General features: G+C 47.8%; 2 protein-coding genes across 5 annotated transcripts in view; one reads left to right on the top strand and one right to left on the bottom strand.

Annotated features, from left to right (window-relative positions):
- The first annotated feature begins 6,907 nt into the window (after nt 1–6,907).
- On the top strand, nt 6,908–13,719 carry Esrp2 (epithelial splicing regulatory protein 2). 3 transcript variants are annotated; one of them, XM_027933252.3, is made up of 15 exons: nt 6,908–7,154; nt 7,244–7,372; nt 8,907–9,020; nt 9,132–9,246; nt 9,613–9,711; nt 9,921–9,975; nt 10,047–10,154; nt 10,227–10,359; nt 10,441–10,483; nt 10,642–10,943; nt 11,054–11,266; nt 11,394–11,592; nt 11,721–11,907; nt 12,323–12,488; nt 12,568–13,719. In XM_027933252.3, exons 1-15 carry the CDS (start codon nt 6,939–6,941, stop codon nt 12,655–12,657), a joined length of 2,169 nt encoding a protein of 722 aa, XP_027789053.2. In that variant the 5' UTR covers nt 6,908–6,938; the 3' UTR covers nt 12,658–13,719. The 3 variants fall into 3 exon arrangements, with proteins under 3 accessions (XP_027789053.2, XP_027789052.2, XP_027789054.2); XM_027933251.3 differs by having other exon boundaries at nt 10,044–10,154; XM_027933253.3 differs by having other exon boundaries at nt 10,014–10,154.
- A 518-nt stretch (nt 13,720–14,237) lies between these two features.
- The window catches only part of Nfatc3 (nuclear factor of activated T cells 3), a 102,351-nt gene continuing 93,967 nt past the window's right edge, over nt 14,238–22,621 (bottom strand). Inside the window, exon 10 of one of the 2 annotated variants that reach the window (XM_027933248.3) lies at nt 14,238–16,439. In XM_027933248.3, coding sequence (XP_027789049.1) covers nt 16,318–16,439 — 122 coding nt within the window. In that variant the 3' untranslated portion in view covers nt 14,238–16,317. The remainder of the gene's footprint in view (nt 16,440–22,621) is intronic. The other variant, XM_027933249.3, reaches the window with a different exon arrangement.

Below are 22,621 nucleotides of genomic sequence, written 5' to 3'. Positions count from 1 at the left end.
TTCTAGGCGCCGCTGGGCTCCCGGCTCTCAATCTCCCTGGCTGACCCAACTCACCCGGTGCGTACCCATCGGAGGTCCACGCTGCGCAGCCCTCATTCCAGATCCTGGAGCCTCCCAAACCTCGAGGATAGGAAACCCACCTGACCACTAGAGGGATACCGGGTCCGAGCTCATCATAGTGGCTTAACTACCCCTGGCAAAGCAAGAAGAGGGGAAGTGAGTCAAGGGCAGTTCTTGGGCCTTAGGTTACCAGCAGTTAACCTGGACCTTTGCCCAATCCCCACACCAGCTCTTCCCAACTTGCCCTGAGGGTAAGTTTAGTCACCGGGCTCAAGGACCCTCTACCTATATCCTGACCTTGTGGTTATGGATACTAGTTAGGTTGTGGCTCAGCGTAAGCGTTTTGGGAAGTGGAGCCTGGGGTACTCAACCAGATGAGGCAGTTCGGGATGGGAATGGGCTTGAGCCTGGACCCTGAAGAGTGGAAGGGGCATTAGGAGCTTGTGTTGCCTCCTACTCCACTCCAAGCAAACCTAGGGATCCAGAGAGGACACAGACTCCCTACGCCAAGAATCTGGGCAAACAATGTGGACGAGAACTGGACAGCAGCTTGGATATCAACACCCATGCCTCATTCTGGGATAAAGAGACCAGTATGTTTGAGGAATGGAAGTCATGGTCTTCCACACATCCCTTCCCTGGGGCCAGCTACACCCTGTTCATCCCTGTCTGGTCCTAGGACCTCTGTCTAACCACTTCCCTCTTCTTGGTAAGCAGCTGACCCTGTGTTAAAGATGATCTGTATCTTGGCCTGCCCCTGGGTTCATATGCTGAAACTGAAACTTAGTCATTAGGGTAACCTCCTCTCCTGATGTCCAAATATTCCCTACCTCAAGCCCTGCCTCCCCTTCCTTCACCTCTGGCACCAATAGAAGATCACTGAAGACTGCTCTTGAAGGCCTACTATGGGAGACCATAGAGACCCTTCTGCCAGGATTAGGGAAAGTCAGAAGCCCAGAGCCAAGAGTTACATGATAGAGAGAAGGGATCAAAGGACCTGGGTAGACTTGGACTCTGGCCACACTAAACTTCTTAACAGGCCAGCAGCCTCAGGTGACCATGGGCCCTGGAAGGGTTGCCCTGTTCTCAGGAGTTCACTGATAGCCCACTCCCACAAGCAATTCAGATATTAGGAACCGTGATTATTGGATGAGGGATGGCAATGCCTGGTCAGCAATGACCCTTGCTGGCACTGTGGAGAAGGGTCAGAAGGTGAGGGTCCCCACTTTTACTCAATGAGCCTACCATCTACCCATTCCCCCTGTCTACAGACCTAGGGTCATCCTGGACTCTGGATGCCACCCTGCTTCTCATCCCACAAACTGGATGATCACTAAGTCTTGCCAGCTCTACCCATCCCAATGCTAAACTGCCTTGCCTTCATCCCCACAGTAGCCTCTTCACTGGTGTCCCAATTTATGCCCTTATTCCTGTGGGCTGCTTTCCACATGCCAGACTGACATCATTAAACATTAAGTCATTGCAAAGGCACAGTGACAAATGCCTGTAATCCCGGCTACTCAGAAGGCTGGGGCAGGAGGATGCAAAATTCAAAGCCACCGGGCTGAGGTTGTGGCTCAGTGGTAGAGCACTCGCCTTGCGTGTGTGAAGCCCTGGGTTCAATCCTAAGCACCACACACAGATAAATAAATAAAGGCATCATGTCTGTCTACAACTAAAACAATATTTAAAAAAAAATTCAAAGCAACCCTCAGTAACTTAAGGAGGCCCTAAGCAACTTAGTGAGACCTGTCTCAAAATTTTACAAAGCGGGGGCTGGAGTAGTAGCTCAGCAGTAGAGCGCTTGCCTTGCATGTATGAGGCACTGGGTTTGATTCTCAGCACCACATAAAAATAAATAAAATAAAATAAAGATTATGGGCTGGGGTTGTGGCTCAGCGTTAGAGCACTTGCCTAGCATACGCAAGGCCCTGGGTTCAATCCTCAGCACCACATTAAAATAAAGGTATTGTGTCCAACTACAACAAATAAATAAATAAGATTATGTCCATCTACAACTAAAAAAATATTTTTACAAAATTTTAAAAAGGGTTGGGGTGGGGGCTGGGGCTGTAGCTCAATGGCAGAGCACTTGCCTAGTACATGTGAGGCACTGGGTTCAATCCTCAGCACCACATAAAAATAAACAAATAAAATAAAAGCATGCTGTCCATCTACAACTACAAAAAAAGAAAAAAGAAAATTAAAAAAAAAAGGGCTGAGAATGAAACTCAGTGGTAAAATGCCTCTAGATTCAATCTCCAGTACTCCTCCCCCCAAAAAAATTATGTCAAGTCCCATCACTCTCCTCCTAAGCCCACCTACAGAACTCCCATGGTATGCTTTTCACTCACAGTGAATGAGGTCTGGCTCTGTTTCCACAACTTCACTTTCCCTTCTCTCCAGTTGGCTTGTTTTTAGCCTTAATGGCTTTATTGCTGCCTAGAACAGGATAACCTCTGCCTAGAACAGGATATAAAGTCCCGTTCCTCAGGATTTCTGCACTTGCTACAGTGAGACTACCCTGCATTCCCCAGTTTGGGGGAGTCTACATTCAGGCCTCAGCTCGTAAATGACCACTGGAATTGAAGCATCCCTCGCCTGGCTCCTATTATACTACAATGGCTGCAAGAGCAAGCTCTTCACCTTTTTTTTTTTTAGTTGTCAATGGATCTTTATTTGTATGCGGTTCTGAGAATCAAACCCTGTGCCTTACATATGCCAGGAAAGTGCTCTACCACTGAGCCACAACTCCTTCACCTGTCTTTTTTCTATCATATCCTTGGTTACTAGTTACTACCCGGCACAGTTTCTGGTACACAGCAGATGATTAATACATGTTGAAGGAATGTATTCATCCTTCTCCACAACATCCCTCTTCCATGACAGGACCCTGGTGCTTGTCAGACCGGGAGGTGGAGATAAAGGACTGAATGGTCAGCAGTGCTGGATGCGAATTCTGGAAAAGATTGGGAAAGAAGGAGGGTGTGTTTGAAGAGGGGAATACATTGAGTAAAGACCAGTAGTGGGAATAAACTCAGAGACTGAAGAGCCAGGCCAGTTGTAATGTGTGAGAATACAGCCTCTGCTGCTACTGGACCTTGCATTTCCTCTCACTATCCCATGTTCCATGAGAGGGGAGCATGGAACCATAGACCAGGTGGGTGCTGATCTTGGGTCAACCAAACCCCAACCAAGGCCTCTAAACTGATTTGGTGATCACAGCTGAGCCCATTGGAGGCCAAGTGATTCTCCCTCAGCAGACCCCTATTCCTTCCTGCCAGAGCCTCCCTGAAGTAGAGGCCAAACTGATCAAATTAGTAATTCAACACAGAATCCTGGAGACAAGAGGCCTAGACCAGATCATCTAACTTGGTCTAGGCATCAAGGAAGGTTGTTCAGAGTAAGAATCATTAGAGATGGGTCTTGAAAGATAAGTAGTTTCCCAGATCAGTAAAGAGATATGTAGGTAGGTGACTGCTTCAGCAGCCCATGGATCCAAAGAATCACAATGTGTCTGGGGTACAGACTAGGGCAGAGTGAAGTAAAGATTGAGGACCCTGAAAAACAAGCTTTAAGACTCGGCCAATGTGCAAGGATCCAGGAGCTACAAGATTCCAAGCCAGACAGAAGCGGCCTAGAAAGCGGAGTCCAGGGCATCTGCATTTTAGCCTCATTCCCGCAGGAGCACGTTCCTGCCCTCTGATCCTCACCATTGGGTTCTGACTACAGAGTCAGCGCGCCCTCTGGTGGGAACTCAGACGCAATTCTGCAAAGATGCTGGGATGGGAACCGCGGAGGAGCCCAGAGCGCTAGCTACTCTGTTGGCCTTGGAGATCAGGACCCTTAGCAGTGGGGTTAGCTGCGGGCCTTTGGTTCACTGAGGGCCGCGACAGGTATGAGCCAACGACTGTGAATCCTTGCGGTGGTCTCCAGCGTTGAATCTTGTTCCACAGAGGGACCTTTTCTGGTTAGGAAGGGAAAGTCCCGAGAGGATGCTTTTTCACTACTTAGGAGAAAGCTGTCACTCTCTCCTTGCGAGAGCCCTCACCCTGTATCTGCCCAGGCCTTCATTAACCCGCGATTGGCGCTCCGGCTGCCTTTAGGACTCCCAGCTAAGAGATTTCCAAGGGCAGCTTAGGAAAGACCTCTGGCCTTAGTTGAGCTGGGCCATTGGGGCCTTTCTTAGCCCTCTGTCAGTACCTATTTCCCATTCATCCATTCATTCATGATTCATGAATCCTAGAAGCAGAAAGCAAGGAACAGTTTGGGGTAGGAGGATACTTCAAATTGTAGAATGGACCCCAGCTATGAAGGGAGCTACCTTAAGGGGCAGAAATGAGGAGGAAAAGCAGGAGTGGTCTGGGAAGGAGGGTAAAGACATAGAATATCCTACTGCAAAGGCCTTGTGGTCCTAGAAGTTTACCGTTGCTGGAATATTCCAAGACAAAAGAAACAATCTCCAGGACAATTCATTCAGTCAGTGCCGGCCTCAGATGTATGTGAGGAAAAAGCTTGTGTCCTCGAGGATAGGATGTTGGGTAGGGTGGTGGGGAGACAATAAATGATTAATAAATCATATTACAAGTTGGTTATGTGAGGGGGAAGCACAAATTGCTTAATAAAAAGGGGGTGATCTAGGAGGAAGCACATGCAGATAAGGGAGTTCAGCAAAACAAGGACCCCATGTTATTTGGACGAATTTGGTTTTTCAAGAAGAGTCCAAGGGTCACGAATAGTCTTGGGGTGTAAACAGCTGGGTGGGCGGGTGGGGGTTTGGAGGAGCCTCCCTGTACTGCCAACTTGGGACTTGGGGTTCGCTACCCAGTGGAGACCCTGGGTAGCGAACATGAGCGCCTCTCTAGTGGGAATGGGTTCAGGATCACCAAGGATGCCACAACGAACTGGTCACCTCGACAGGGAGACTTTTGGAGGAGTTGGGCACATAGTTTGGAGGTTAAACGAATGGGGTTGAAGAAGGGGCAACAGTGACAAGCGGCTCTGGGAAAGCCCTGCAGGGACGCCGGGACTGTTCAGTAGGAAACGGTGCCAGACAGGAGGCGGGGAAGGCCAGATGGAAACGCCAAGGTAGTTTTGGAAACGGATCTGGAAAGGTAGGGTTGCACAGGTAAAGGGGAGGTGGCTGGAAGGGCACAGCCCAGAGGGCGGGACTCCTGACAAAGGATGGGGGGGAAAAGGAGGGGCCTATCTCGCAGTTCCGTCCAGCCCCACGAATAAATATTTGAAATTCCAAACTTGGGGGTGGGGCCTGAGGAGCTACATTCTCCCCTCTCTCAGTGCACGATTCTCTTTTTTTCCCTGGGGTAGGGACAGCGGGCAGTCGCTTGGATGGGCGGTCTGGAGAAGGGTTGCTATGCACCACTGCAATCCTTGGGGAACGTTCTAGTTGTCCCAGGTCCACCTACCACTCTGTCCGGGTAGCTGGGTTCCGGCGCGAGTCACATCCGGCCCAGAAGCCTCAGTCTCTTCATTTGCCAAGTGGGGACAAGTTGTAGTGTGGCATGGCCTGGAAGGCATCTCCGCCAACCTCGTCTCCCCTCTCTTCTTGGGCTGCGTCCCTTCCCTGGGCATGAGCTGGGGATGTGCCCGGGTCTTGCGCTCTCTTTTTCACTGTCCCAGACGCAGGGACCCACTTTTCTGACAGCAGGAGGAGCGGCTCCAGCTTTGGACGCGGGTTGGGTTTGGCAATTTCACGTCTCTGCTCCTTCCAGGCTGGAGCCCTACGCGCCGGATTACAAATTTCTCAGTCACCTAACGGGAGAATTTAGGGAAGTACAGGGCGGTCTGAAAACGCGCTGTCAAGTTTCACCGAGCCTCGAGGGGGCGAAAGGGACTATTTAGAATAGGATTGTTGGCCCCCAATGGACAAGGGATGGAGTCAGAAGTTCGCTTGCGCACGTACACATCACCGCTAGCTCCTACCGCCAGTACACTCACAATCTCCAGGCAATCAGTCGCCCAACGAAGCGACGAAAACAGGCAGGCGCCCCTACATGAGGTAGCACTGAAGCCCCAGGTCTGGATCATTCGGCTCAGCCTCATCTAAGGTGCAGCTCTCGGGGTTTGGGGGAAAAGAGATTCCTCATACCCCAGTGTTAAGGCCGGCCCTGGCACCTATGTGGACAGATCCTTTGCTGTGATCTGGGTTGACCGCCCATAGCTCTAAGGACTCCTCATCTCTGCCGCCCTCGCCATCTCCATTCTCTAGTGATCTCTCCCGGAAGCCTCCAAGTGATACGTGGTAATTCTCACCGCCCCCTCTGACCCTTGGTGATTTCTTCCATAAACCCCGGCCGGCCGTCGTGACCCCCACAGCCCCTGGACTGCTGGTGACTTCCACAAGTCCGGCGTGACCGTCATGGACCGGAAGAGGCCTCAGGTCTTGCACGTTCTTTTGCGAAGGTCTTAAGGTCCGGGCGAAAGGAGAAAAACTGGGTTCATTTGAATAACCAACAATAAAAAATTAAAATAAAAAAAAACTGGGTTCACCACAGTTGGGCAGGACCGGACCGGGAAGTAGGAGTCCGGATCCTGAGCGCGTCCCCTCGTAGGGAGTGTGAGTTCCAGCGTTCTGGGCTGAGTTCTGGCCCTCCCCCAAGATTTCAGGGGCCGCCCCGGGTCACGTGGTCCGCCAGGCCGGCAGGTAACACAGGGAGAGGGCGGAGGCCGGTAGCCGCCCCGCCCTGCGGGGCGCCGCGGGCGGATCTCGGCGCGCCCACCGCGCCAGAGGTGCCGCAGGTGCCGCCCCCAACACAAGGTGTCCCGCCCAAGCTCAACCGCGTCGGCCTTCCGACGGTGCGTACGTGCGCCTCGTTGGTCCGCGTGTGTGTGGCCGGGCGCCCCCTTGCTTTGCGGCCATGACTCCGCCGCCGCCGCCGCCGCCGCCGCCACCCCCGCCCCTGTCGCCTGGCCCAGACCCCGCAGTAGACTCCGCAGAAAACCCCAGTTCCGGGTCCGGATCACTGGTCGTGCTGTTTGGGGCCACTGCGGGTGCGCTGGGGCCGGACTTGGGCTCTGATGAGACCGACTTAATCCTTATAGTATGGCAAGTGGTGGAGCCGCGGAGCCGTCAGGTAGGGTGGAAACGAGGTGGCGAGGGGCGCCAGGAAACTTCAGGGCCCACGGAGCGCGACGGGTGATTGGACTACCCCGCCTGTCGCAGGTTGGGACGCTGCACAAGTCTTTGATTCGAGCCGAGGCAACTGCACTGAGTCCACAGTGCCGCGAGGCGAGCGGGCTGAGCGCGGACAGCCTGGCGCGGGCCGAGTCACTGGACAAGGTGCTGCAGCAGGTGAGCGCCGTAGCCGGCAAAGATGACTATACACCCGGGCCGTGGGGATGTAAGAGAGAGCCGCGAGAGAGCGGCAGGAGGCAAGGCCTGGCGCACCGCGACCAATTGGCCGGGTGGTAGGAGAGGGTCTTGTTCTTTGAAACTTTGAGCTACTCCCACGTGTACGTGTGTATGTGTTGCTGGCCATTCCCGGTGGCCTGGCCTTGCTTTTCAACCTTTGCGAGCATCCACTCCTGCTTTAGGGCGGGGGCAGGGGATGGCGGCTGCCAGATCCATTCCGAGTCGTTGACCAGCAGGGGAGGAGGCTGAGACGTCTCTAAACCTGCCGGGTCAGGTCTTCCAGAGCCAGCAGCCAGAATCGAAAGAGTCGAGGGGCCCTGATTTGGCCATAGGTCGCCCGGCTCTATGGCTCTCGTCCTCTGCCCGCCCCCCGGGTGGCTGCTGGAGCGGGGGCGTAGGGGCGGTGTCTGCCTCTAGGGCAGACGCCGCCAGGTGTAAGGTGCTAGTCCAGGCCTGTCCTGGACGGCTGGCCAGGTGTGGGCGCTGTCCTTACCCTGTCTGGGGGCAGCCTGCCTGCTGAGTGCCTCCTGAGCCTGGCTAAAGAGGGAGGTGTTGCTGTTCTCTTTACTGCTATGCCATTCTGTGACTGACTCTTGAGTATAGAGCGTAAGTACCTTTACACGCGCACTCTTTCATCTTTTTTGATGAGGAAGCACAAAGATTCTGAGTCTGTTCCAAAAAAGTTCCTGGCCTATCCCTCACCTGAGGGAGGTGCCAGGGAAAAGCTGGGTTCTTTGCTCTGCTAGCCTCAGGTTGTAAGGTGTCACAGAATTGGCAGGGGCAGGGATGGGGGTGGGATGAGGGTTTGTGAATTGGTGATTAGTGCTTATACCAGTTCTCTAGCAGGGATGGAGCCTGGGGGAGGGGCTGGGCAGCCTCCTGAGTGCACCTCCTCTGTGAGCAAACACTTGGTGCCAGCTGGTCAATAGGGTGTGGGTCAAAGCTCATGCTGCCCCTGGTGTTCAAGTGTGGAGCTCTGTCCTTGGAGTTTCTCTGTTCCTCTGGTTGGTTAGATCTGGAGGCGGGGCTGCCATTGACCATGAGCTTTCTGGCCTTCTGGCAGGCCTGGGCCTTCCCCCACCTGCCTGAGGGTGGTGCCTATTCAGGGACAGGTTTAACCTGCTTTGCTCCTCCCCTTCCACTGCTTGTCCCACTCTACCAAGTGTTTGCTCTGGCCCCTCTCCAGACTTCTGGAGTGTGTGTGATGGGGGCTTGGGTTATGCGACTGCCCTTATTTGGCCTGGAGGAGGCGACAGTGGACTGGGACTGGGACAGGGTTTTGGGGAGGGGGCTGGGACACAAGAGACAGGCCTCACAGGTGTGGCCTCCTCCTCCCTGGGCAGGGTAGGGCTGAACATCTGGGTGAACCAGCTTTGCAACCTGTGCCCTCCCTCCTCCTAGCCCTAATTCCTGCCTACCTAGCTGTGTCTGTGTGTGTGTCTTAACTGAATCTCTCCTCACTCCCTATCCCCAGTTCTTACAGCTGGTGAACAGGGATGTGGCTCTTCTGGGTGGGGACCCTTATGTGCTCTGCACTGATGGGCAGCAGCTGTTGCGACAGGTTCTGCACCCTGAGGCCTCAAGGAAGGTATGCCACTTAAGGCACAATATGTGGTAGGGTTCCCAAGACCCTTGTTGTCGTGGGGGTGGGCAACACAACTCAGTTTCCTCATTCATCTCCTCTCCCATGTGCCCCCAGAACCTGGTGCTCCCCGACACTTTCTTCTCCTTCTACGACCTCCGCAGAGAGTTCCACATGCAGCACCCAACTGCCTGCTCTGCCAGGGACCTCACAGTGGCCACCATGGCACAGGGTATCTGTGACCCAACAGGGTTAAAGTGGAGGGACATCTACAGGCTTTTTTATGTTTCTAAGCATGTGCATGCTGCTGGTGGGTATTGTGAACACAGGCAAGTCTGCATTATCTGGAGTCTTTGAGGGTAACTATTTCTTTGTCTATGTTGGTAGACATTTGGGATGTGAGCACATCTACCTGCATCTGGGCTGGGGACCTGCATTTGGGCTGGTGACACATGAACTGGGTCAAACCAGTGTGTTTGAGGTTTTGCATGTATCTGGAGGGGACTTGGGCCTAGGTGTGAACATGATTAGTGCTCATGCTGGGTGCCCCATGGCCTCTTGTGCTGGAATTTCTTTATTGTCACTTCTCTATCCATAGATTTGGGACTAGAGACAGATGCCACAGAGGACGACTTTGGGGTCTGGGAAGTAAAGACAATGGTGGCCATCATCCTCCACCTGCTTGAAAGGCCCAGTGGTAAGGTTCCCTCATCCTGTTACTTTCTGTCAAGGTTGGTAAATGCCTATTCCTCAAAGTCCTCTTGCTCACTTGTGACCTCCTCTGAGAGAATACAAACCCCATTGTCAGTTCCTCAGCCAGCCCCCTCAACTGTCCTCTTTTTGTAGAACTTTGTGGGGAGACCCCCTCCACCATACTCTGCTGACCCCCATGTCATCTCTTCTCAGGTCAATTGTTTTCAAAGCCCCAGGTGGTAAAGCAGAAGTATGAGACGGGGCCTTGGTGAGTATGGGAGTAGGGGTGGGGTGACAACAATTGGACACCCCTGACTTTGTGCCCTGCCCCCATAGCAGCAAGGCTGATGTGGTGGACAGTGAGACTGTGGTACGTGCCCGTGGATTGCCCTGGCAGTCATCAGACCAGGATGTGGCTCGCTTCTTCAAAGGGCTCAACATTGCCAGGTAGGTGTGGCAGGATGGGAGGGCCCAGAGGGCAGGCCTACCCAGGAGGCACTAACAGTGCTGGCTCCACAGGGGTGGTGTAGCACTCTGCCTCAACGCCCAGGGCCGCAGAAATGGTGAGGCCCTCATCCGTTTTGTGGACAGCGAGCAGCGGGACCTAGCACTGCAGAGACACAAGCACCACATGGGCATCCGTTATATTGAGGTGGGGCTTTGGGCCGGGAGTGAAGCAGGGTAAAGCTGAATCAGGCTGGAGACCCATGGGCTGTTCCCTTTGTATCCACAGGTATATAAAGCATCAGGGGAGGAGTTTGTGAAGATTGCAGGGGGTAAGTGTACCCTCCGCAGGGCCTAGCTCCCCTGCTTCTTGACCTGTATCCCACGCACCACTACCTCTTACCTCTCTGCTCCCCTGTATGGTTGGATGTTTGGAAGTACAAGAACGAAGATAGGTGACTCACAAGTTGACTCCTGTGCCCCAACCCAGGCACATCATTAGAGGTGGCTCGTTTCCTTTCACGGGAAGACCAAGTGATTCTGAGGCTTCGAGGACTGCCCTTCTCAGCTGGGCCAACAGATGTACTAGGTTTCCTGGGGCCAGAGTGCCCAGTGACTGGGGGAGCTGATGGATTGCTCTTTGTACGCCATCCTGATGGGAGACCAACTGGTGATGCCTTTGCCCTCTTTGCTTGTGAGGAGCTGGCACAGACTGCACTGCGCAGGCACAAGGGCATGCTTGGTAAGCGCTATATTGAACTCTTCAGGAGCACTGCAGCTGAAGTGCAGCAGGTGAGTACTCAGGGATCCTCACCCCACAATGTGCTCCTTCCCCAGGATGCACCTTTACTCCTCTGTGCCCCTGCCCTACTTGGTTGATAAGCCTGTTGTCTTCCTACTAGGTTCTGAACCGCTATGCATCTAGCCCACTCCTTCCCACATTGACTGCTCCACTGCTACCCATCCCATTCCCACTGGCAGCTGGGCCTGGGAGGGATTGTGTACGCCTTCGAGGCCTACCCTACACGGCCACCATTGAAGATATTCTGAGCTTTCTGGGGGAGGCAGCAGCTGACATCCGGCCCCATGGTGTGCACATGGTACTCAACCAGCAGGTGAGACTGCTGCTGGGAGGGGGAAACTGCTGCTGGGAGGGGGAACACTTGTGTTTACAGGTAGGAAGAGTTTTAGGGGTAAGGCACTCTTGCAAAAGACAGACTGCTTATAAGATGGTGTGTACAGGGCCGGCCATCTGGTGATGCCTTCATTCAGATGATGTCAGCAGAGCGGGCCCTAGCTGCTGCTCAGCGTTGCCACAAGAAGGTGATGAAGGAACGCTATGTAGAGGTGGTCCCCTGCTCCACAGAGGAGATGAGCCGTGTCCTGATGGGTGGCACCTTGGGCCGCAGTGGCATGTCCCCTCCACCTTGCAAACTGCCCTGTGAGTGTTCCCTGGGGCTGGAGAAAGAGGCATGTGGGGACCAGGCTGTTCTACATCCCAATTTCTATAGTTGTCCCACCCAGAGCAGTACTGGACTCCATGCAGATGTATTCTCTACTTGCCTCTAGGCCTCTCACCACCCACCTACGCCACCTTCCAGGCCACCCCAACCCTTATTCCCACGGAGACAGCAGCTCTGTATCCCTCTTCAGCATTGCTCCCAGCTGCTAGGGTGCCTGCTGCCCCTACTCCTGTTGCCTACTACCCAGGGCCAGCCACTCAACTCTACATGAACTACACAGCCTACTACCCCAGGTATGCTGCTACCATCTACTTGTCCTGGTTTGGGGAAGGATTGTGATCCCTTTCTGGCCCAGACAACCCAAGGTCTGTTGAAGACTGGACTTTATTCTGAGATGACAAAGGAGTAAAAGGTATGGGCTGGCTGATGCCATCTGTAAAATAGATGGGAGATGATACTGTAGAGCCAATGGTTTTATTTTTTATTACCAGGGATTGAACCCAGGGGTGCTTTACCATTGGGCTACATTCCCCAGCCCTTTTTATTTTGAGACATCTCACTAAATTGCCGAGGCTAGCCTCAAACTTGCAATCTCCCTGCCTCAGTCTCCCACGTTGCTGGGATTACAGGCATGTGACACCTAAAGCCCCTGAAGAAGGAAGAAATGAACTAAGTACAAAGCACAAACACCTGTCTTTCCCACCCTAGCCCTCCAGTCTCTCCAACCACTGTGGGCTACCTCGCCACACCCCCTGCTGCCCTGGCTTCTACTTCCACCTCAGTATTGTCCCAGCCAGGAGCCCTGGTGCGCATGCAGGGTGTCCCATACACAACTGGTATGAAGGATCTGCTCAGTGTCTTCCAGGCCTACCAGGTGAGGTTGTATGGCTTGAGGAATTTGGGGTCTGGCTGAGTCTGGAGGTCCCTACCCTAAATCTGTGTTCTTTCTTCAGCTAGCCCCTGATGACTACGCCACTCTGATGCCTGTTGGTGATTCACCTCGCCCTGTGTTACAAGCCCCCAAAGAGTGGGTGTGCTTGTAGATGAGAAAGCCAGGAAATAAGCTGATATCTATCCTCAGCTAACATGCCTCTCCTGTGCCAAGAGCACCCTCAATCCACTGGCTTCTTTCTGGCTTGTCAAAGCTCTCAGAAGGCACATAGAGAAGACCAAACCCAGTTCCATCCTTACTTCTCTGCCTGTTCACCCCAAAGATGATGGCTATCTTGCATCCAGGGCTTGGGGTCTGGAGACCTGGAGGGATGATGAGCATCTTGAATGGCACCCGGAGATCGGAGAGCATTTGGTCTGTTCTGCCTTTGGACTATGTCCTCAGATATCATGGAGCTCACAGGCACACTGCAGGCTTGCTTTTCTTTTTAAAATGTAAACCCTGGTTCCCTCAATGTGTGACTCCTGGGAGAATCAAAGGGTCCATCCATCTGAGCCTTTAAATAGAGGTCCCAGTGCTCTACAATCCCTGTTACTCCTGTGGCAGGTAGAGAGGTGCAGAGAAATAGCTCCTGACCTCAGGACACTTAAACCTCAGAGACAACATTGTGCCAGGGGTATCTCCACACAAGGTTAATAGCCAGCTGGGCACAAATATCAGATGGCAAAACCACAAACTCTTATGTGCTGCAGCATCCCTTGACAACACTAGGGGGCAGAGGGCCCCCCCACAAAAACTCAGGCTTAGATTTTAAAGGGGACTCTGAACTTTCCCATACCCAGCAAACACCATGGAATGTCCTTTGCACTCATTAAAGGGTGCAGAACTGAAGCCTCAAACGGAATTTAGAATTCTCTTTGTAAAAATCAACGAAAGCTGCTAACCAAGTGGACTTTCTAAAAGTCACAGTGCCCTTAATTTTGGCCTCAGTGAAGAGTTCCAACCAGCCTCAAGCGGAGAAAAACTCAAGACAGATTTTCAAAGAGACTTTTGATCTGTCACCATTTATTATTTTAGCACTACAACTAAGGAGAAGCCTGAAATGTTGGCTTTTCTTCCCTTTGTATTTGTGTTAAGGAGCACTGCACTCCTATAAAACGTTTTGAAATATAAACTGTACAAGAAAACACAATCTCAAGTGCTGTAAACATAACTGAGAACAAGTTTCTTTACTGAACATCCATTTTATGAAATACAGGGTTCCAATCTGAGCCCATTTGGGCCTTAAAGATGACCAAGATCTTTTCTGAATGTCACACACAGGGCTTCACTGCTAGGCCAAATAAAGGTCTGGTGACAAGTAGCTGGCCCTGGTGGGGTTGGACCTGGGGCGGCAGCAGCACCACATGTGAACCTAAAGACACTTGTTCTTTTTAAAGCTGTTTTCAGCCATGTTTCTCTGTGCATCTCTAGTAAGCAGAAGGCTGCTTGTTTCATTCTTCAATCCAAGATCTAGCACAAGTTTAAGAGGGAAGGGGGACATGCTATCACATGTCCAGTTCCTTAGTGCTGCCACTAGAAGTTAGTTTGCATAGTCCAATGGATGTGTGCTTTAACATCACTAAGTTGCACAAAAATTCGTCTTTATCTACAGCGCCAGAAAATATTGTTGACTCTTACATGAAAGCTCTTACAAAGCTAATATAAAACTGCTTACATAGTATACAAAGCTCTATTTTAAAATTTAACTTTTATTTTAAATAGGAAAGCATTTCTAATGCTACAGGCATCAAGGTATTTAAAAGGCATCAAAAATTTGGTGCATAGCAACTCTGGATCATAGAGGCTTTTCTTCTCGAGTGCAGCAAAGCAACCCGCAAAAGGGTCTTGCAAGGACCCCACATGAGGCAGCTACCCTGGGGCAAGAGGGTACAGCAAGTCTGGCCATGTCTCTGAAATTTCACCTGAGAGGCCAACCCCCTTTCCCTCCAAAGGAAGTGAAGAGCTTCCAACCACAGGCCCTAAAGCAAATTTCACTATACCCATGCTGACACAAAATTTACTTTCAAATAAAATTTGAAAACACCCAGCTCCCAGAGAGGCTAGAGTGATTTGCTTAAGGATTGGACACTGTTTCTCTAACTAGTTTTAAGGGAGAAACCCATGATGTTTAAACAACAACAAAAGACCATACTTTCTCATTTTAGGTCAGTAGCTCCTACCCTGCAGGTGGCAGGCAACAAGCCAGCCCCTTGCTCAGGTCTGACTTAGCCTCAGAAGAGTCCTGGCATCTATGACCTACAATTCACTGGAATAACAACATCAATAATAACTTCAATCTGCCCAGTACACTGTCTTACATGTAGGCACTCAAAAAATTTGCTTCCTGAATAAATGAAAGTACATTATTTAATTTAAAAACATAATGAAAATTTCAAGGGCTCTGAAATAGGCCCAGAAACAATTAGTGAATCCCACTGGAGGGAGGGATATGAAGTTGGGTTTGAAAAAAGTACCCACCTTGGGTACCTCCTTTGGTAGACAGCAGGCTGGAGTTTGTGCTAGCCCCTGCTTTGGATGCCAGTCTCACCAGCAACAGCACCAGGGCGTCTTTGGTATAGAGGGTCAGTTCTATGATGCCATCTCATTTTTTGGATGTACCTCAAAGCCTTTTAGAAAAAAGGCTGGGTTTTAGGTTTTAGGTCACCCACACAGGACAGGGTAGGCTAAAGTCATTTTAGGCTGTAAACAGAATGGAGGACAAAGCTATGCTAGTGAGAATCTTAAAGCCTTTCCATATAGAGTCCTGCATTTTCTTTGTTCATCCTAATGCATAGGTCAGTTATGCTCAGCTCCTGACATAGCTTGCCTGGGCTCTAGAAAAGAAAACTGCAAAGCCGTCTGAACCATCAGGAGGAAACTTGCTTCAATGGTGACAAGAACAAACTAAAAGCAGAAGCTCCCACTTGGAAAAGGTTTTGGGGCCAGGAAACACAAATGGGAAGAGCACTCTTACTGACTGCTAGTTTTTAAAATGGCAGGAACTGAAAATTACCTAGCTAATACTTCACCTTTCAGTGTCACCTATAAGTAGCCATCTTACCCATGGTCCTGAGGAAAAAAAGCAGTTTCAACATGGAGTCAGTATGGAGAGACTGCAGGAAGATTACCTATAAAGTTACAAAAAGGCTATGCTCTGGAATGTCTTTATATTCCAACACTTCAATGATGGAATGGTCTCATTTTTCTAATAGTTTACTTTTATAAAGAGTATGAGCTACATTTGGCTTTATTTCCTATGAATCTATGAAAGGCTTCAGGACACATGCCAAATTTCTGAGGCATTGGTATGGGCTTAGGATAATTTTTTTTGTTGTTGCTGTTTGCCTCTGGAAGGTTTTACCAAAAGTTCCTATTTTAAAAATATCATCAAAACTAAGGGGACCTTCAAATGACCAGGAAAACAGTACAAATTACCAATCCTAGTTACACAACAAGATCACCTGCAAAAGCAGCACCTCTGAAATGGAGAGCCTGCTGCATTCACACTCAAAGCACCCATCATATAAAAAGTATCCTATTTAAATATAAAAAATGCAAAGCTCTCTTCCCCACAGTTCAAATATAGCCTATACTGCTCCCGTTCTTTTACAAAATCTATCCAAGGCCTGAGGTGGAGGAATGCTGCTTTTCCCCACAGTGGTGAATCCAACGCCTGGCACCAGTCCTGAAGGCCAAAAAGTTGGAAACCCAAGGTCCAAGAGAGCAACATGCTGAGAAGTTGGTGGATACCAGGCTGCAGTGAGAACTGTTAGAGCTCATCAGATCTTCCTAAATCCAGGGACTCAGGATCCAGGATGGGAGTGACTCTGCTCGCCTCTGAGCCTTGGGAAACAGAAATCTGGGACATGTCTCTCCCAATTATCTCGTTTACTGAAAAAGAAGAAAAGAAAAAGTGATGAGTGACCTCCAAGTGATGCCACAGGCTTTACACTAAGTTCTCCCTCAACTATTTCATTTCTAAGGCTTTCAGTAAAGGTTAAAGGAAATGCTTGAAAGCCTGCTCCTGAGCTGAGTGAGTGAAAGACCAAAAAATAATTTCCCAAGTGGCTTCAGATTTCTTTCTCTCCCTCTCAGTTCTGTTTGGACTGGAAAGGGAATGGCTAAGAAAATCTTTTTATCAAATCTCCAAAGGCTCACGCTCTACAGGAAAGGCTATGTTATAAAAAATATGAAATAAGTGTTCACTTTAATCTAACCTTTTTCTAACTTGAATTCCTTTGGGAAAAGTTATCCTTTTCTAATTCCCACAGTTCCAATCTATGAAGTGAATGAAAACGAATGCTTTGGCCAAAGTAAAACCACAAAGATGTGGGTTTTTTTTTCTGTTATCCTATCTAATACAAATACCTTTTTTTATATGGGACATCGTACTTGTTTGTGGTCCTTTCTGATTGTAGGCTTTTGTTTTCTTTTTATGGTACTGGGGGATTGAACCCAGGGGCACTTAACCACTGAGCCATATCCTCAATCAACCCTTTTTAAATTTTGAGACGGGGTCTTGCTAAGTTGCTTAGGGCCTCACTAAGTTGCTGTGGTTGGCTTTGACCTAGCAATCCTCCTGCCTCAGCCTTTCAAGACACTGGAATTATAGGCATGTGCCACTGCCATGCAGGCTCTTGTTTTCCATCAGTTTCTTTGATGTGTGCCAAGTAACTTAGGGAGCACACTGCTCCATGAGGCCCAGTGCAAAGAATTTACATCTTAACCAATAAAAAAGGGAAAGAAAATCCCAAATCCCCTAAACAAGCCAGGTATGGTGGTACATGCCTATAATCTCAGCAACCGGTGAGGCCAAGGCAGGAGGATCTCAAGTTTAAGGACAGCCTCAACAATTTAGCAAAACCCTCAGAAAATTAGAGAGACCTTATCTCAAAATAAAAAATGACAAAGGACTTGGTATATACTCAGTGATAAAGTATTCCTGGATTCAATGCCTAGCTTTAAAATAAAAAAAAAACTAAATCTCCTAAATAATAAATTTTAGTTCTCTGTCTTATTTCATGCTATTCAACTAAAAATTCTATACTAATTCCATTCCTAGGCATATACTCAAGAGAACTAAAATTAGATATCTACATAATCTTCATAGCAACCCTTTAAGTGAACTACTATCCTCCTTTGTTGATGAATTAAATAAGGCTGTAACAGTTCACATAATTTGTCTTAAGGTTACATGCTTAGTGAATAGTGCAATTTGTCTTAAAAAAAAAAAACCTATCATACTCTTGGAAGTCAAAAGCATAGTAAGGCAGGAAAATGATTTAAATTAAAAAAAAAAAATGACCTGGGAAAATGTGGTTACACTAAGAGAGCAAGTATGATAGTTAAGAAGAAATCCATGGGCAAAGGGCTATAATGTGTCAAAGCAAGAAGAAATTTAGACACAGTCATATTAGACCTCAAAATGTGGGAGAAGTTTTGCACTCAAAAATTTTATTCCTGGGGCTGGGGATGTGGCTCAAGTGGTAGCGCGCTCGCCTGGCATGCGTGCGGCCCGGGTTCGATCCTCAGCACCACATACAAACAAAGATGTTGTGTCCACCGAAAAATAAATAAATAAATATTTTAAAAAAAAAATTATTCCACTGAAAAGCAGAAGGCTGAAAATAACAAGTCAGAGTAGGTTTGTGCTCTAATAAGAAAATACCTGGGAAAGCAAATATGGATGCTGATGAGCAGTCTAGAAATTAGGTTTGGTTTGAATTTAGCCTTTGCCACCAATTTCAAGCATGTTCTTTGACAAGTTACTTTTCATATCTAAGACTCTATTTCCTTATGTATACAATGTTGGTACTGGACTAGTGAAATCTCATGTCATGGGATGAGATGATATATGCCTGTAATCAGAGCTACTTGGGAGGCTGAAGTGGGAAGAGCACAGATTAAAGGCCAGCTTGCACAATTTAGCAAAATCCAGTCTCAAAAAAAATTTTTTTTTAAGTTGTAGATGGACACAATAGCTTTATGTATGTATGTATGTATCTATGTATGTATATGTGTGGGTGGGGTATTGAGGATCGAACCCAGGGCCTCATACAAGGCAAGCGCTTTACCACTGAGCCATAACCCCAGCCCTCAAAATAAAATTTTAAAAATGGACTAAAGATGCAGCTCAGAGAGTGCTTGCATAGCATACACTCTCTAGGGAGGGGGAGCATCTTTCTGTTTTGTTTGTTTGTTTTTTGGTACCTGGGATTGAACTCAGGGGCACTTGACCACTGAGTCACATTCCAAGCCCATTTTTATATTTTATTTAGAGATAGGGTCTCACTGAGTTGCTTAGTACCTCACCATTGCTGAGGCTGGCTTTGAACTCATGATCCTCCTGAGCTGCTGGGATTATAGGCACATGCATGTGCCTATAATATGTCAGCAACTTTCAAGTGATAACACTCAGATGGTATAAAGAGAAATAAAGATTTGATTGCCAGACATAGTGTTTCATACCTTATTCCAGCTACTCCAGAGTCTGAGATCAGAGTTTCACAAGTGTAAGGTCAGCTGGGGCAACTTAGTGAAACCCTGTCTCAAAACTAAAATTTAAAAGGGTAGGGTGTGGTGGGGGTGGCTGGGGATGTAGTGCTAAGAATGTTTATCCAGCATATGCAAGGCCCTGCATGAATCAACCCCAGTACCCACAAAAAAAGAGAGAAAAGGAAAAAAGAAAAAAAGGCTTAACTGAGATTAGCACTGAATGTATATTGAAAGAATTAGGGATTAGAAGCCAAAGGGATTTAATTACAAAACAGTTACAAAATTATTCAATGATTATCCAATAGTCAAGAATTGACAATTTTTGAAAGTAACTGGTACAGATTTATAAAGGTCATAATCAGATGGTTTTAAAATAAATTTGCCAGGCTAGAATCTACTGATCATTCACTGATAGCTGTTTGCAAAGAATAACAGAATATAACTTCAGCTTACTCCTGACTTGAGAAGAAGCTTTGTGTAAGAATATATTTTTGTCTCCAGTTTCTTCCTCAATATATTAGAAAGGATGAAAACCTCTTACATAGTACATAAAGTAGAAACATTAAGGTGGCTGAAATAGATACCCGTAGTCTCTGTTATTCTAAGCAACACGAAATTCAAAGAACAGTATTTTCAGCATGGATTCTGGGGATTCTATGGGCTACTCTGGTGCTAAGACAGAGCACACACTGGCCCACAATCTCTGCATGACCTTTAACCTTCCCCATCATATTAAATTATCAGCAGACACAACCACTCTCTGACAAACAGGTTGTGATCTCTTGAAAGGCAAGGGTCTTACTACTGAGGAAATAACTTCTGTACATGGATCCTAATTTAATACAATCACTCAGAAGCTATGTGGAACTAATACAGTAAAATATTGGGTAGGAAGGAAGGGGATCAGAGACTATTGTTAACAACTTTCTGGTACTGGGAATCAAACCCAGGGGCACTCTAGCTCAGTCCTTTTTAAATTTTTATTTTAAGATAGGGTCTTGCTAAGTTGCCCAGAATGCCCTCAAACTTGGGACCCTCCTGTATCAAGCCTCCCGAGTCAGTGGGATTACAGGCATCCAGCCAGAGAATGTTATTAATATTAAAACATGACATCTGATTTTAACAGTGTCTATTTTAGGTTAGTTTTATAGCAGTGGCAAAAAGTCCAAAATATAAGCAAGCACCCAGTTCACATACAAATCATCTTTGGCTATCACTTATTGCCCTTCCATGATTAGTCATTTCAGAGATGTTCTAGACTACCATGAAACATATCTTTTTCAATTCTTATTTCATTGTGCAGATTTTAAAATATCAAAGCTGATTTAAAATGGTACTTTACACACATTTTCACCTGAGATGGAATAAGGTGCTACTCTGCTCCTTCTTATCTCAGTTCTCACAGAGATGAGTGCAAGGCAGAGCTGGGTGGGTGGGCGGGTAGTGATGCAGGGTAGTACAAAAGAAGCCTTGGCGCTGGGGCCAGCTGGGTGATATGAATCTCAATTCTAAAACCAGTTGGTGAGGTGGCCTCACCCAAGTCACTCAGACACTTCTCAACCTTATTTTCCTCTTTTGTTTAAAAAAAAAAAAAAAAAAAAAGGTGAGTACTTCAAACCATAAGATATTTTATTTTCTGGGTCTTTTTTTTTTTAAGGTTTACTAGGGATTGAACTCGGGGGCACTCAACCACTGAGTCACATCCCCAGCCCTATTATGTATTTTATTTAGAGACAGAGTCTCACTGAGTTGCTTAGCACCTGGCTTTTGCTTTGAACTTGCGATCCTCCCGTCTCAGCCTCCCAAGCCACTGAGGGTCCATATCTAGCACTATTCATCTACTTACCAAGAATACTTAGGTAAGGATGAAAACATCATTTTTCTGAAATGGGCAGAGGGTATCATTTATTTAGATACCAGGGATTGAACCCAAGAGCGCTTAATCACTGAGTCACATCCCAGCCCTTTTTTATATTTGAGACAGAAGTCTTGTTAAATTGCTCAGGGCTTCACTAAATTGCTGAGACTAACCTTGAAATTGTGATCCTTCTGCTTCAGCCTTCCGAACTGCAGGGATTACAGGCATGTGCCACCATGCCCAGCAGGGAGTACTATTTATAATAAAAGTCTGATTAAGCTGGGCATAGTGGCACATGCTTGTAATCCCAGCAACTTGGGAGGTTGAAGCAGGAGGATCTCAAGTTTGAGACTAACCTCAGAAAATGAGCTAGATCCTGTCTCAAAATAAAAACTAAAAATGACTGTGGATGAGGGCTGGGGCTGTAGCTCAGTGGCAGAGCAGTTGCCTGGCATGTATGAGGTACTAGGTTCGATCCTCAGCACCACATAAAAATAAAAAAGCAAATAAAGGCATTCTGTCCATCCACAACTACAAAAAATTAAAATTAAAAAAAAATGACTGTGGATGAAGCTGAATGGTAACATGCCCTAGGGTTTAATCCTGAGTACTATAAAAATAAATAAATAAATACATAAATTGAAAGTCTGTTCAATGTCATGGTATTTCCATTTTCCTTTATCTGAATCTGCAGTACAATTTGGGAATATGAAAGAATGAAAACAAAAATCTTAGAGCAGTAAATCAGAACTGCAACTGAGTATTTTCACAGTCTTTTAACAATAAATTGAGAGCCAGGCGCAGCGGCACATTCCTGTAATCCCAGAGACTTGGGGGGCTGAAGCAGGAGGATCACAAGTTCAAGGCTAGTCTCAGCAACTTAATGAAACCCTTTCTCAAAATAAAAAATAAAAAGGGCTGGGCATGTGACTCAGTGGTGAAGCACCCCTGGTTCAATCCCCAGTACCAAAAACAATAAATGGAGCACAACTTATCAATTATTCAAGCCCTCTGCTTTCCTCACTTTTCCTCATTCTGGGAGCTCTAAATTCAGGCTCCAACCTCTGGGTTTCTGAGGTATGACTTCCTGCTGGGACTGGCCAAAACTCAGGTGTCAATTGAACCAAATAAAAATATTTCTGGCAGGGCTGGGGTTGTAGCTCAGTGGTAGAGCACTTGCCTAGAACGTGTAAAGGCACTGGGTTCAATCCTCAGCACCACATAAAAATAAATAAATAAAATATAGGTATTGCGTTCATCTACTGAAGAATTAAAATATATATATATATATATTTTTTTTTCTGGCAAACAAATCTATGATGTAGAATGTATACATAAATTATTAGCAATTTTGATAAACACAACATTTTGTTTTTTTTTATTAACATTTTTTTAGCTGTAGATGGACACTGCCTTTATTTATTTTTATGTGGTGCTGAGGATCAAATCCAGTGCCTCACACATGCTAGGCAAGCATTCCACCACTCAGCCCCAGCCCAAGCCCCGTTATTTCTTATAAATACTAATCTTGAGCCAGGTGTGGTAGTGCATGCCTGCAATCCCCGCAACTAAGGAGGTGAGGCCAGAGAGTCACAAGTTTGAGGCCAGCCTCAGCAACTTAGCAAATCCCTAAGTAACTTAGACCCTGTCTCAAAAAAGGAGTTGGGGTGCGGGGGGGAGTGCAGGGGGAGAAGCTAAGGATGTGGCTCACTGGTTACAC

The sequence above is a fragment of the Marmota flaviventris genome, chromosome 18 (assembly GCF_047511675.1).
Source record: "Marmota flaviventris isolate mMarFla1 chromosome 18, mMarFla1.hap1, whole genome shotgun sequence".
Taxonomy (NCBI): domain Eukaryota; kingdom Metazoa; phylum Chordata; class Mammalia; order Rodentia; family Sciuridae; genus Marmota; species Marmota flaviventris.
The sequence above is the reverse complement of the archived record's forward strand: the minus strand, read 5'-3'. Positions and strand labels throughout refer to the sequence as shown.

Coding starts and splice junctions, on each gene's coding strand:
- Esrp2 (XM_027933253.3), top strand. CDS start 6,939: ATGACTCCGCCGCCGCCGCCGCCGCCGCCGCCACCCCCGCCCCTGTCG. Junction 11,908..12,322: donor TACACAGCCTACTACCCCAG/GTATGCTGCTAC, acceptor TTCCCACCCTAG/CCCTCCAGTCTCTCCAACCA. Junction 12,489..12,567: donor GTGTCTTCCAGGCCTACCAG/GTGAGGTTGTAT, acceptor TTCTTTCTTCAG/CTAGCCCCTGATGACTACGC.